Raw genomic sequence first — 15,640 nt, forward strand, 5'->3', positions numbered from 1 at the left:
GGTGTGCCCATAGGCGAAAGATTTACACTTCTACAAATCCATTTTGTTTGCTGCTGAAGAAGGCCAGTCATTACGCAATCATGGCTCGTTGGTGGTCGTGATCTGTTTTGTGCTTTCAGGTGGTATAGCAGGGTGCATCCACTAGAGTACACCAGAGAGCAATCAACGATTTTGGAAAATGGATCGAAATTGCACCGTCTCCATTATACAGCTTTAGTGCGCCGCAGAAAACCAGCGATTTTGGATATTTAGAATTCTCACTATGATAATGCAATTCCTATAGGGTATTTTTCTCCACAAGATCTGATTAGAAAACATGAGAGCCATCTTCAGTAAAACAAGCATACAATGATGAAAATGTTTGACATACACAGTAGAAGAATATCACAGTTTATTCGCAATTAATAAATACACATGACAAACTTGATCAAAATATGCCATAATAGAGGTGCAGATTAACCACTCATCACCACTGACTGGGAACACAACGCCATGTTCATATGATAAAAACAGACTTATAAATCAATGCTAAACTCAGTGTAAGTATGATTGCAAAATATTTTTGATTAAGTAGACCTTAATGTAAAAAGAAAAACAATGCATATTTGACCCAATAGAACCGTTTTGTTTTTGCTTGTTTTATTTGTCCCTGGTTACAGATAAGTTTATCGAACAAACAGATCAACATAATTGGAATAATTGGGGTTGGCTATAGCTAATGCATAATTAGATTCTCATGATGGGCTTAAAAAAAAGAGAACAATCATAAACTGGGAAAAAATCATACATAATGACACATGTGAAATCTCACTAATAAGACTTACTACACTACCTACACTTAATTAATTTGGTATTTTAATCTCAACCCTAAGAAGCAAATTAGACAACATTTTGAGTTTAATCTGAATTTGGAAAAAAAGGTTTTATATTAATTAAAGCCATCTCTGAATCGCTGAAATAACTATGACAATGACCAGCCATTCTTTACATTTACTCCAATTAAATAAAAAACATGCTAAACACAACAAAAAAACATCATACCAAGGGCTCGGAGCCACACATTAATCATGATAATAATTTTCGACATCCTGTCACTATTTATTTGTGTCCTTCGAAGCCCTTTGAAATGTGTCCCCTTTCTTTTTTTTTGCACCACAAGATAATATTGCATAGGATGTAAGCTGTTTCCAGCTCCTCCCCTTGCCCAGCCATGATACGTGTGTAAAACATTCTGCACAAGGCTCTGACGAAGATACCTTTGGTTTTAAGTGCCAATTAGTTTCAGCTGAATAGTTAAAACTTCCTAAATGCAGCTAAAAGGATGCATTGCATGACTTCTCCAACATGTTTGCCAGCAGGCATTTGTCTTTTTGCAGGCCTCAATGTGCCCGTGGGATCAATCTTAGATTCTCTGTGGTATAAACCTTAAAAAACCTTAGGCCGGATATAAACAGTTTGCGCTTGTTACCTCCCATAAGATGCATCTACTCCAAGATGGAAAATCAGTTACCTTATCAGAGTGTTTCTAGCACTCCTGATTCTCACTGCATGTGGAAATGACCTCAGCCTTGGACAGGAAAAGCTTGCCGCTGGGACAGACGCAGACCTCGAAGAGATTCTGAATGTTTCCAGAAACCCCTCCCTCGCTCAGGGGTAGGCTCGGCATGCGCACCGTCTCAGCATCCAGCACCAGCTGCACAGCGGACAGTGTGGAGAGCAAGGATGTTGAAAGGTCTGATGTAAATCAACAAGGAAATGTCTGGTGCAAGCCAAGGTAAGATAAGGTAAAATAAGGTAAGGTAAGATTAAATAAGGTAAGATTAGGGAATTTCACTTGTTACATTAGAAGTCCGTCAAAACGAGGTTAACAACAGAGCAAGTGAAATTATCAAATAATAATATAAATAAAACCCAGCTAAAGAGGAATGTTCCGTCTTTTGGTCCATTTGAAAATATAATAAAAAGAATGTAATATAGCTGCACCCACATTGTAAAAAGGTAAAATAAGTGCCTGTGACAACAATGCTATCTGTATTTAAGCCTGTTGGTTGCATCAGAATAATTATCTATCTTTGATTCATCCAGAATCAATCAATGATTCCACTACACCACAACAGACCTGAAGAGCTAAAACACTTATTTTGGGTCAGGGAGTCAGCATTTTAGTAATCTTTTTTAGTTTTATAAAGATGTGTAAAGGTAAAGATCTAAGACAAAGTAAAATCACCACTACAGCTTTTGTGAAACTCCACTCAGTGAGGCTGTTTTGGCAGAAAAACTCTTCAGAGATTACAGAAGATTACAGAATGAACAATGCAGATTTCTGTATTTGTAAATATTTGCACTGGCCCCCAAAATCCATATTGGTGGGTTCCTGTTATTAACCAGAGGAAAAACAGGCTGAAAGATTATGCATAGTGGAATCAAGGAGGAAGAAGTGTTTTTTCTTACCAGTCCATCACTAGACTGCAGAATAACATCCATGTTGGAAGAGGCTTCAATGTTGCCGGCCAGAGCTTTGAAGTGAACTCCTTTAGGTGCGTCGAAACTGAGAGAGCGAGTGGGAGACTCCAACCTAAAGAGAAACAACCATTGATATATCACCTGTCCTGTCTTTTTTTAATGAACACAAACTTTTGTTCTTCAAAAACCAGATAGTCTTTAGTTTTATTTGACGTTGTGTGCACCACAGTAGTGACGGGGTAATGCTGAAGAAGGTGATATTACTAATCTCTGTCAATAACCTTAAGGTTCTGTATTTCTTAAGCTGACATCGTAAAAATGTTGGGACTTGACCCAATAAAACCCCTCACACATGCCCATGACTTGCAGGACTCATGTGTTGTCCAGTGACTCGGCTGAAATACTCACCTCAGGTCTTTAAGGAGCTCCGACCTCAGCTGGGGCGTCTCCACTGAGTGCTGGAACAGTGCTCCCTCAGGTCCTGATGGAGGAAGAGACACAATTAATATACTTTAACTGAGGTCGGATCAAGTCGAGTTGCAGGTTCTGCTGCAGTCAGAGGAGCTTGACATGTACAAATCTAGAGATTTTTGTTTAGATCTGCATCAAATTGCACTCACTCAAAACAATGTCAAGATCCATGAAGTATTCTTAGAGAAATCAACCCAAATATGGGGGAAAAAACTCTTTTGGAGCAATTTTGGATAATCCTGAATCCACCCCTCAATGAGGATACAAAGCTAAATTAAATCGGTCCTTCCATTGGTTCTGCCTTAACTCTCTCTAACCAACCAACAAATGGACAGGGGTGAAAACATAACCTCCTTTGAGATAATGAGCTTTTTAAATCTACAGCATTTGTGTACATGTAATTTATTTAGCCACACTAAAGGTTTGTCATTCAAACCTCAACTTTAGTTCATCTAAGCAACTATTATAAAATGTAACAGACTTGCATGAATACAGACAAATCCGAGCTGTCATTGCTGAAGAAGAGAGGAAGACACAAGAGAAAGATAATGAGCCCTGACATTAAGCACACAAAGTAGTCTCGGCTGCAGTGAAAGATCCCTCTCGCCTCACTGTGGCTACAGAAGCTTCGCTTCAAGGATTTTATTTAGTAAATACGTCCTCCTGCTCCTCCTCTACTGCTGCTGCTCCTTGCGGCTCTGCTTTCTAAAAATGGCCCCAGGCTTAATGAAGCCATCAGCTGACACGGCCATTGATCAGCCATCACAGTCTGTCGTCAGTGACCCACAGCACCATCACCACACACCCTGGACACTGAGACGATTGGGGGTAGTTCAGCCTGATAGTTTACTCTTTGATACAACATTTTGTGTGGTGTTGAGTGCAACGCTGTTTTTGTTCCCCTCAAAAACACTTGATTAGGATCCTTCATTAATGTGATGGATCTCACCTGCATGACATTTATTGAATTCAGTCAATTCAACTAATGTAAATAGATTGAATTAACTCAATTTAATTTATTGAGTAAATTCAGAAAAATAAATCAAATTAAATGACTCTTTATTTGACAAATTAAAGAAAGTCAAATAATGAAATATATTTATTTGAGTTAATCTAGTTGAGAAAATTCAACTCAATAGATTAAATTGAATTAACTGAATGCATGCTCAGGTTTTGATAACTGATCTCATTATTTTAATTTTATTTTAATTTAATTTATATGTAGGTATCCACTGAGCTGTACGACACAAGTGACTGTGTATCTCTCTTTGTCCTTGGTTGCTAGATTGTTGCACAGATCAAACCAAAGAGCTCTTGTTGTGTTCACATCTGTTCAAATCTGTCAAATGTTTTTTGCCAAGAGGAGTGCGTCATTTCCAAGGAAACAGTGGGTGACGGCTGTTGGTATACCTGTGACCCGTAGTTTGTCTGGTCCAATCACAGCCTGGTCGCCATCTGCACTAAACAGCATGTTGCCATTGTTGGCGCTAATGAGTAGATTTCGAATGTGTCCCTGAGCCTGTTTTGGACCTGCAACAATAACAACATCAACAATACCTGAAGGTGTCTGGCAATAATACATGGAAAAATGTTATCGTCAAGATTAATACTTTGTCTTACTTATACTGCTTCAAATCTGCAGTAGTTAGAGGATATAATGAGACGCATTCAAGCTTTACTGTGTAGAAACCTCAGTCTCCGCACACACAAAAGTATGGTGCCAACATGGGAGAGTAAAGAACCAGCTACTGGACAGAAAAGAACAGGTGGAAAGGTAACATATAATCGGTTATACCACACCTCTGTTCACTTCATCAGTGTTCATACTCAATAAGGAGCAGATTTAAAGCATACCTCAGCCAGTGGGATATTTAACCCACTACAGCACCTACAACTGAGAACCGGCATGTAATCTTTCCTAAAAAGCCTTTTCAGCTTGATTTACAGAAGGCTGAGAGGATGCAGATGGCTTAATGATCAAGGACACGCAACGCTACTGTGTACCACTGCAATTAGTTGGGTCATTTGTTGGCCTTTTACTTATGACAAAATACCCCAATGCAGCCATTGGTGAGCCATTAAAGATGCACAAATATGATCAGCCACAGGGCCTTGGGCCCTGCGTGTTATACAGAATGGTCTCGTAGCAGTTGTAAAGAGAAGGATGATGCCTTTGATGGGTTTTAAATGGAATCTAAGTGATGGTGATGGAAAGATGTCCTCTTCTGTCGCTTTAATGTTGGATGAGAAATTGCTGCAGGACAAGTGTGTCAATGACTTTACTCTTCCCCTAATACATCAATGGGATACTTTGCTATGCATAAGCACTGTATGGCTTTGTGTGTGTGTGTGTGTGTGTTTGTGTGTGTGTGTGCAGAATCTTACCCAATGATATCCTTCCTGTGACATCACCATTTTCATTACGGGCATTAAGGGACACATTTTCAGATGAGTGCGCTACAAGTGGAGAGCCCTGCAAAAACAACAAAAACAACAATAGCATGATGTTACCAAAGCTGTGCAGATACCAAATGGTATACTCTACATGGTTTGTGAAAGCATTTAGTGTCAGTTTCACTTTGATCTAGACTGTGTTGCCATGGTCATTTATATTTATATATACATTTTTCCTCTTACGCCACCATTTAGAGCTTTTATGGTTTTCAGTGGATTATCTTGACAATTGTGGAATGGATTGCCATGAAATTTGGTACAGGCATTAAAGTCACCTTAAAGATAAACTGTCCATGCCCCTGACTTTTGATATAGCGCCACCATCAGGTCAGACCTGTAGTTTTCCCCACTATTGCCTCAGCTGTACTTTGTATTTTGCGCTTTCTGACTACCCCAGCACTTTCTGGTAAATAACCTTTAATAAAAAAATTCTAAATTGAAATTCTTAGGTTGTTTGTTGTGAAAAAATGTAGAGATTTAATAGATTAATAAGAAGAAAACTAGCTTTGTCCTTTACCTCATAAAAAAGTTTCCTCCAGTGGGTCATTTTTAATCAACAGACAGATTAACACTCACAGCTGCAAGCTTGTATTATTGTATAGAGCATTTGCTTATTAACACTTATAATTGATCTGCTGGAGAAGAACACACACCAATCAGAGAACCAGAGCAACCAAACCAACCTGGCAACCCAAAGGTTGTTGTTATTAATAGTATAACTGGCGGCTGAAGCATTTAAACATGACCTATTTCAAAATAATAAAGGAATTAGTTAGATCTTGAATGCAAACATTGGAAAAAAAAAAAGGAATTAAAGTTATTAGAAAATTGTATTGTGTTTTAAGCATATATATGCAGGATATATGACAGACATGGCAGAAATACCCAGAAATGTCAGATTTTATAAAATATATAAAATAAAAATTTTAAATGAGCCAGCTTTAGCATTAAATCATTTTGCAGCTGTGTGGAAGTCCTGTTTATATAAATGATCCAAGAAACTAACTTTTCATTACTAAGGCGAAACTCCTGAATCTAATTAGGAGATCCATCCAAAGAGTGTCCATCCATTAATGAGGAATACATTTCCTTTTTAACGAGGCCTATAAAGTCAGAAAGAATGCTAAAAAATTGCTGCTATGAGCAAGAAAAGCCATAACATGTAAACAACTGTAGAAAAGCGTTCCCATCTGCTGCTGGCAGGCGGGCCATAAACTACTTTCCACCACAAATATCCCTGAGGTTAATGGGGAGCTCACTGCACCACCCACGTTCACCGTGTGGGACTGCCAGATCCAGTTTGTCCTGACACATCACCAAAAAAAAACACAGTTGGAAAAATGCACTTCATTCACTGCAACTTGATCAAAACTGCAGGAGCCTCTGCAAGGAATTTGACCAAGGTGATAACAGCACATGCAGTTTGCACAGATCCAGCTCACAGTCTTATTTCAGTTTGGTAAACAATGAGATGAAATTATAATTTGGCTACTTAGCTGAGCAAACATCAGTCTGAGAAATAGCTTGGAAGACAGAGCCAGGAGGGAAATAGAAGGTGGAAAAAAGGGGAAGCAGAGAGAGGAAGAATGTGGGAATACGAAGATTATCATACTTCTCTGGAGTGGATCTCCTGAGCGTAGACTGGAAAAGGAAACTCAGACTCGCCCTCCTCCAGCTTGACCCCATCTGAGTGAACTTGTAGGTTTCCCATCCCTTCCTGCAACCGAAAAGAAATGTGTTCAGACAATATATGGACGGTATGAGGTGAGCACTTCAAAATTATCCTTGTGGTATTTTGACCAAAACATGTCAATCAATCAATCAAATTTTATTTGTATAGCCCATATTCACAAATTACAATTCATCTCATAGGGCTTTAACAGGGTGTGACATCCTCTGTCCTTAACCCTCAGCAAGAGTAAGGAAAAACTACAAAAAACCCTTTTAACAGGGTAAAAATATGTAGAAACCTCAGAGAGAGCCACATGTGAGGGATCCCTCTCCCAGGACGGACAGAAGTGCAATAGATGCCACATGTAACAGACATTTCATTAAGACCCCAAGGAACCATATCAACTTGTGGTAAAATGGGCACAATATTTCCCCTTTAAAGTAGCTCATATTAACTACTTAAGTATCAAAAGTATCTGGTATTGAAATGTACTTAAGTATCAAAAGTAAAAGTACCAACATTTTAAATACAAAGTACTTTGTATAGCCTAGACACAAAACAACCCAAAGTTCTCTTCAGGCTTTATTCAACTGAAAATTATAACAAAAATATACATATACTGTATAATTTTACAAATTTGGAACCCCAGATGCTGAGGTTAGAATAGTAATGGACTAGTACATCTAAACTTCTACCGCATTCACATGGCGGTCGCTTTTCTCTGATGTCACACTCAGTATGTGGAGCTCAAATGTTGTTTTGAACAAAATCTTGTACTGCTGAAAACAAAACCCTTCAGCTGAAAAACACAAAGGTGAGTCATGCGTACCGTGTTGAACCACATCACCCTGAGGATCCAGATGGTCAGAGCAAAATTGACCACAAGGATGATGAGGAGCAGCAGGACAAACAGGTAGAGGCAGCGCTTCCTCCAGCCATAGATGCCGATCTTGTAGACATGGTCTGTCAGCGGCCTTGGCACGCTGCTTCCCTGGGTCGTAGTGACATACTGCTCCCGCACCATCTGCTGGCTGGGCACAACACACAGAGCCAGGCGCCCAGGCAATAGAAACTGATGTTGAAAAGACAAAATACAGACATTACTCTTCAGTGCACTTCGAAAAGACTTGACATGGCAGGTTACTGACTCAGAGAGAGTTTGTAAGGCATAAAAAAAATCACATTATATAACGTAACGTATAAATAATGTCATATAGCGTCATATAGATTAGCTTCACAAACAATATTCTTTGGATGAAATTTCCATAAAAGCAACATTATCATGAGTTTGAAGTCATGTTTCTGGTGATCTGCGGAATATAAGCCCTCTAGTAACTCTTATTTATTGCTTCATTTTTGTTCTCCACCATTCCCTGAAGGATTGTCTCTTTACCTCCAACAACTAGTTTTATTCTACTGCTGTTTAGTGCTGGACAGGTAGAGTGCAGTGAGTTTCTAAGGATCAAATGGTAACAATGCTAGGAGAGCGCTGGAGTAAACCAGAACAGTTAAGCTTAAAAACTAAAATATCAGCCTAAAGTTGCTATAATCTGCAGAGCTGAGGAAAATGGCACAATTGGTTTACAACGTCTCTCTCATTTCAAGTGACCCCTTTCACATGGTCATGTGGTTTACTATTGATATTATAGATATTTTTATATAGGCTTTGAATATGTCTGCAAACTCTGCAATCACAAACACAGAAAAAGTTATTGCATTATTGCACAAAATAGCTCCCAGTTCAAGAAGAGAACAACTTATTATCCTCAATTACTCGATTTATATATTTATGCCTGGTAGTAGTTAGAGTGAAATATTTATATATTTTCATTTGAGAACCATATGTAGCATTGAACAAATATTGTTACTGAATGCAGGTGTTTATAAGTTTGGAGAAAGACATCAGACATTAATGGGATTTTTTTAATACAATTTCATGATGTATAATATACGCCAAAACAGGTATTTCAGGTAACAGGTATTTCTGTTACCTGAAATGTTACTGAAACAGGTATTTCCTTGTATTTGTACAATGTATGTTGGAAATCTGTATACAAATTGTGGCCCCTTCATGGTCCCTGATTATGAAAAATCCTAGACCTGCCGCTGGTCTAAGGTGTCTCTCTGCTCTCTGAATTGAGTCATGGTGTGGGTTTTCCACCTCTGAAAAAAAGCTCTCACACATCCTCCAGAGATTAACAGTGTTTAGAGACAATATTTTTCCTGCCTTAAAGCTTAAATTGTATACACAACCACCTGCCCAATTGCACCTCTGCACGATGTCTTGTTCACACATTAACATATAATATGTGATGCATGAGCTCAGAGCTCGCACACAGAGCCAGTGGCTATCTTTTTCCTTTCACCAATGAAACACAAAGACTGATGGAACACAACATTTCCATCAGTCTTTAACAAAAAGGCTAAAATGCCAACAGAGCAGAGGACATTTCAGCCACACAGCTGAAGGCTGTCAATGACAAAGTCAGCATATTTCAAACAACAGTGAATGATCGAAGTCATGACACGACAATAACTTTCTGTATTCAGCTCAAGTGAGCATAGTCTGACCTCACCATCAGTCAGCAGATTTAGACCATCTACCACAGTGACAACAGGGAAAGATTTCACAACGAACCAGGAAGCGTGTGTTCGAGAGCAGTGGAGCCAAGGCCCACGAAGCCTCACAGGGTTGCAGAGAGCGGAGCTGTCACTCTCTGTTGATTAATCTGTATTCATAACCAGACTCAGGTTGTGGAGAAGGCTGATTTCACTGAGAAGAAGGCCTGAAGACATTGCTGTGAGCTGTAGTTAATTCTGAATCAATAAAACACTTAGATCAGACACTGTTTGTTTGTTTCTCTCAGGAACAATCTCTGTGAAATGTGTAGCACCGCCAAACTTCAGCTTTATAGCAAAAGGAAAAAGAATGCATGTTTTTTCAGCTGGGTTTTCTGAACTGGATGAGGTCCAGACTCCTGATCACAGGCTGATTTACACCCACGACAGGTGTTTCATCTTCTTGCCGTAGCAGAGGCATTTTCCATTATGTTAAATGGGGGGTAAGCAATTTATCATATTTTGCTAATATCTCCTCTGCTAGCTGTACGTTCTGTGTGTGCCCTGAAACAATTTCTAGTTGAAACACACAGCCCTGACTGTATTTGGGAAACAATGAAGTTGGATGAGCCAAACAGCACAACACTGTTCCAGCCAATCATCACCAAGGGTTTAATGCTCATGTACAGGACAGAGGAATGGTGAAGGGGAAGTGGGAGCGAGATGGAAGTCTCTGAACCTGAAATAGCTATTTTCCCAGGAACAGTCATAATTAGTGTATGCTAAAATTAATGTGTTTTTAAATTAAACATTTGCAACTACTTTTAGCCACTGGAAAAGCCAATACTGCTATCTCATAGGTCGTTATAACAACAATCATTTTAAAAGTAGTGCTTCAAATGATAATTGCTGAAGCGCCACAATTTACAACTAACCCTAAGAAATAAAGAAAGCGCAAAGACCGACCATCAATGTGGCCTTTCAACAGTGGAGAGACCCCAGGAGTTGAAATGGATCATGCTTTTGCTTGACTTGTGGCAAACCTTCATACACTTTTGCTCGTATTTGGTCAATATGATGTTGTTTTCTTTGCTAATGTTTGTCATTGCTATTTACAAGTTTTTGAGATCTGTGGTTCACCTCGGCAATGAACGTCCATGACTTTTGGGTGTGGAGCTTATGAGGGACCAGTGAAGGGAGTGTTTTGGTCGCCCACCACAATCGTTTACCCCTCCTTTAATGGAGCCACTTCTCCTACTACAAACAAATTCTTCCTTCACATCAACAGATGTTCAGCAAGGCACATTCTCCCACTGTGAGTCTTATGACAATAAAAGCAAAAGACGGTGAAATATATATATATGAATATACTCAAAATTAATTGTTTCTACAAATAATGAAGGTAAATGCCATTCTCTCTTTAAGCATGGAATGACTGATAAAACGAATTGTGCTCGCTGCTCAGGTCTGGGCTCTCTGAGGTCCTGGAGAAGATGTTTGGAGAAAAGGTGGTTAGGGTCAACAGTCTCCCTGGTTTATGTCTTGCTATTTGCCGTACACACTGAGAGGATATATCAATGCATTAAAGGCTCAGGGTATTTCTATGACTAAATCCACCTCTCCACAGGACCTGTCACATGGCTTGCGAGCCCAGCTGTGATGAATAGCCATTATTTCACCACCAAACGTTAGATGTTGCTTGAAAAGGGAAAAGAAAATGATGATTTCCACAGGGAAGTGGAACCCAAAAGGTGATAAGGAGTAAGTGAGAAGACATGATTATTTCTTTTGCCCTCCATATCTCTACTCATTTAAATGTATTAATCATACAGGCGAGACTGAGTCATGATGGCAAATTTAATCTTAGCGGCACAGCAGAGCAACAGAAACTTTTAGAGAGGGTAAAGTTATAACTTTAGTTCTTTCATTAACATGGATTGAGTTGTTTTTTTCCCACTGAAAGTCAGTGTTTGTTAAATTGACACCATTCCAATATCCCCACACGTTACCAACCACAGATCATATGCATGTTAACATGTTGATCAGCCTCATTGGCCAAATGAGCGGCGAGAAGGGAAAGCGCTCTGGATTTGTTCATTATAATGTTAATGAATTTTATCTAATTAGTTTAAATGAAAGCATCATGAGGCCTCCGTACGTTTGCAGCAACAGCAGCAGCTGGAGGAGGAAGCTGCTCTGAGGCTGGATCTTGAAAGACGTCCTCCGGCTCCAGTTTCAGTGTTAGCACCAGCCCTTAAGCCACAGACTGATCCTTCCATAGCAACCCAAATAAACACTCCCCGAACGGCTTCGCTGCATAAGTGCCAGGAATGCTAAATTTATGGCACATTTTGACCGGAAATACAGTCTGGCCATTCAGCCTTAAGAGAAAAGTTGTGCATTGAGGTTCTTAAGCTGCTTGGGGATAGAAATTCAATCTTTTAAATGGGATTTTCATTCTTAAAATTCACAAATCGGGATTTTCCATCAGAGGAGAAGCTTAATGAAGGTTTCAAAATCAATGTTGACCTCGAATAAGAGTCCTCTGCTCTCTAAGACGAGGAGCTCTTGGGCTATTTATCCTGCAGGGCACCATCTCGATTAACCTCACACAAGTGATGCTCCCTGCCAGGCTCTGGCTCTGACCTCTCTGGACAAGAGCAAGGGCTGGGCAGGAGTCCAGGTTCCCTTCCTCTGAGAGGAGGCTTGACCTGATCGAATGTCAGAAGTTTAAATGAGTTAGAAAAGTTCAAGTTGTCGTTCACTAGCAGCAGCGTGTGGAGCGACTGAAAGCTGAGCAGAAGTGTCTGTCTTTCTCTCTCATAAGTGGCAGCCGACATGTCTTCACTCTGCTGTGTTGCCTTAATCTAAAAATAGGACACAGCTTTGAAAACTAAATTTAAAAAAGCTCCACAGGACAAGGACTCACGCACACACACAAGCATACACCGCTTAGGTATGACAACTCTAATAAGCAACCATAAGACGCAAAGGTTTTGCTCATAAACCAATACAGAGGTGCTCTTTTGCAAACTTGTTTTTTGAATTTCACTATTTCTGGCCATGTATGGTAAAACTGCAGACAGCTGGCAACTCAAAATGTTTTTCCAAAGTCACAAAGAAATGGGGGAAGAATGAAAAAATAACTGGAGTGTAGGTCAAAGGTTGCCATAATAAAAAATCTTCAACTTTATCTTTAGAGGTTATTAAAATGAGAAGGATTATTGCTGTGAGAGAAGGCAGAGTATACTCACAATCGTGTGTCGAGGCAGAGCAGCCCTCGGTCCTGTACGCTGCAGTAAGCAGAGCTCAAGCTGGTATGAAGAGCTTGAGAAACGGCGGTGCCTGAGCTCCTCACAAGTCTGTCAGCCCCTCAACAGCTGTGTGCCATAAATTCAGCTGTGCCAGTTCCCCTCGTGAGTCACCACAAGACGGCGCTCCCAATCACCCCGCACACTCTAGCTCCTGAGCCTTCCTGCAGACAATATTTGAATATCATCAGTGTCTGAGAGAGAGTTGATAGAAACAGAGATAGGGGAGGAGGTGGAAGACAACCATCAGTGGAGAGGTTCAATCTCTCTCACTACAGTCAGACAGAGCGAGTGGGAGGGAGGGAGAGAGTGACCATACATAATAAAGGCAGAAGTTTGTCATACATACCAGTGAGTCACTTTCCCTGCCTAACCCGGGGCTCCATGCTCTCCAGTTCTAATTTGGGACTTCAGTCATGGCTCTGAACATGGAATTAAGCTGCTAGTTCAGATAGCTGTGCTGGGGGACAGGCGGCAGAGAGAGCAGAACTATAGTGGAGGGCAGCTAGTATGTCAGACTGACAGACAACAAACCCAGCATATTTATAGACAGGAGGCAGGTGAAAGCTGCAGTTGTTGGAAATAGTTTAGTTTGACTTGTGGTTTTGAAGTTCTTTATATCAATGCTAAAAACACATTTCTACAGGAAAGCATTTCTAACTTGGAATTATATTTATAACAACAATCAGTCTTACAGAGTTCAAGTGATGTGTTCCTGATATCGCTCTCCCCCTCTCCCACCCCCCACCCCCATTTCACCCTCTATGCCACCCACCTCCTCTCTTCCCCATTTTCTCTGCTTACCCCAACCGGTCGAGGCAGACGGTCGCCCACACTGAGTCTGGTTCTGCTTGAGGTATCTCCCAGTTAATGAGGGAGTTTTTTCTCCCACAGTTGCCAAAGTGCTGCTCATTGTAAGAACTGTTGTTTTTTCTCTATAAACTTAAGGTCTCAACCTTATTATGTTATGATTTGGCTCTTAAATTGGACTGGACAGAATATATTTTGTTACCATCGATTCCTCATTTTGCCATGGATTTTTTTTAAATCACTTTGTAAACTTGTTAAGTAAAGTTATAAAACCAGAGAACGATCAGTGACATCAAGGCGAGTTTTCTTCAGATCCATTGATACAGAAAAGCTTTTTTTTTCTCCAGTTATTTAGATTTGGCCTTAAAATTTGTAGAGGACCAATCAAAAATGGATGCACAATATACACATAAAGAAATTCTTTAAACCAACAATCTTTGTTAAGGGTTGTTCAGTCTAAAACAACACCCACTGGTTTTGATAAATGTATCTTTTGTATAAAGTTTAGGGTTATTCATTTCACATATTATTCGTTGCCACAAGATTATACACCAGTGCCAGCATCTCAGACCATCACCCAATAAGCTCCTGCAGTACTTCAACCCTGGTTTGCCAGATCATTCCGTCCACTACTGTGGTATCTACGTCGGACTATCCTGAAATTGTACTCTGCTTTTTGTCTTTATCTAACCTTCAGTTTTCCCTGTGTTCAGGGCCATCCCTGCCTGCCAGTCTCCAACTGCTGATCTTCTACCACCTGTTAGCCTGTCTACTGTCAGCTGCCTTCACTATACCCCTCCTGTCTGCTGGGCCACTGGACCCCTCACTGTCAACCCTCCACTGTCTGCCTGCCCATTGTGTGATCCTCGTTACTGTTCTCAGTTTGCCAATAAATTGTTGAACTGCCTTTTTAAGTCTGTCCGACATTCTGGATTCAAAACTCCAGTGAACTAAAAGGTGAGTTCCATGGTAAAGGGGTGTGAACAGATTTTATTGAGAAACACACTGTTGTTGTGGAAGTTATAGTGAAAATTCTTCTAATAACTGCCTCATTAAATGCTACCCAGTGCCTTAAGGCACTTCTTCTCTGCTCTGTTCAACTGCACATCAAGTCAGGTTATAACATAGTGTGATAGAAATCTGGAGATACAAGAGACTGGAAACAACAACGTTATCTACGTGTATTTAATAAGGGGCTTTCTGCAGAAAGGATCAACACAGGGAAACCACAAGGGTCTCAGAGTGAGGATGAAGAACAGTCAAAAACACAGATCTTATATAGGAAGATTTAGGGCTGTCATTCTGGACCAATCCTGGAAGGATACATGGGTGGGGGAAGGAGAGGAATCTAAACATTAGCAGCTGATTCACATGTGTTTCTTTAGGTGATAAGAAGACATCCACTCCTTCCTTTGATGGGTAATTAAGTAACAAATGGTCTCACCTTATTTCAACACTAACAGTGCCGACCGTAAAACAGCTCAAGTCTTAAACATTTGGTGTATGTAAATACAAGTCATAAAAGTCTCTTAAAAGGCTGCAGAAACTTCCTATCCAAATACAAAATAGTTTGTTAAGCATGTTTAGTTAATTTTTCTACTACAATAGTCTAACCAATCTCTGCTCTCGCTCCTCCCTCCTCTGGTTTTCATTGAACTAAGAGGATCCAGTTCTGGCCAAGTGATGAGCAAAAGGTGCTCTGTTGGAAGATCAAATGTCACAAATAATGGAGGATGGCTGAGCTTGAAAATGCACAATAAACCTAAGCATCAAGCAGAAAATGCAATGGACTCCTTCTTTTGCAGTGCAGCCTATAAAGCCCTGTTGAAACATCTTCACTCAAATAGTGCTTTGTTTACATTGCGGTTTATAGTAGTGAAAGTTATTTTCCTTTGCCACC

At 40.1% G+C, this 15,640-nt stretch overlaps 1 protein-coding gene across 2 annotated transcripts; it reads right to left on the minus strand.

The window, feature by feature from the left end:
* Positions 1–377: 377 nt before the first annotated feature.
* On the minus strand, positions 378–13,197 carry sgcg (sarcoglycan, gamma). 2 transcript variants are annotated; one of them, XM_062385131.1, is made up of 8 exons: positions 12,874–13,197; positions 7,890–8,091; positions 7,001–7,105; positions 5,320–5,407; positions 4,345–4,464; positions 2,872–2,944; positions 2,452–2,575; positions 378–1,693 (listed from the first exon to the last, which is right to left on the minus strand). In XM_062385131.1, the coding sequence occupies exons 2-8, from the start codon at positions 8,082–8,084 to the stop codon at positions 1,526–1,528; spliced, it is 873 nt and encodes a 290-aa protein (XP_062241115.1). In that variant the 5' UTR covers positions 8,085–8,091; positions 12,874–13,197; the 3' UTR covers positions 378–1,525. The 2 variants fall into 2 exon arrangements, with proteins under 2 accessions (XP_062241115.1, XP_062241114.1); XM_062385130.1 differs by having other exon boundaries at positions 7,890–8,132.
* Positions 13,198–15,640: the final 2,443 nt, after the last annotated feature.

This window comes from Platichthys flesus, chromosome 4 (genome assembly GCF_949316205.1).
Source record: "Platichthys flesus chromosome 4, fPlaFle2.1, whole genome shotgun sequence".
Classification (NCBI taxonomy): Eukaryota; Metazoa; Chordata; class Actinopteri; order Pleuronectiformes; family Pleuronectidae; genus Platichthys; species Platichthys flesus.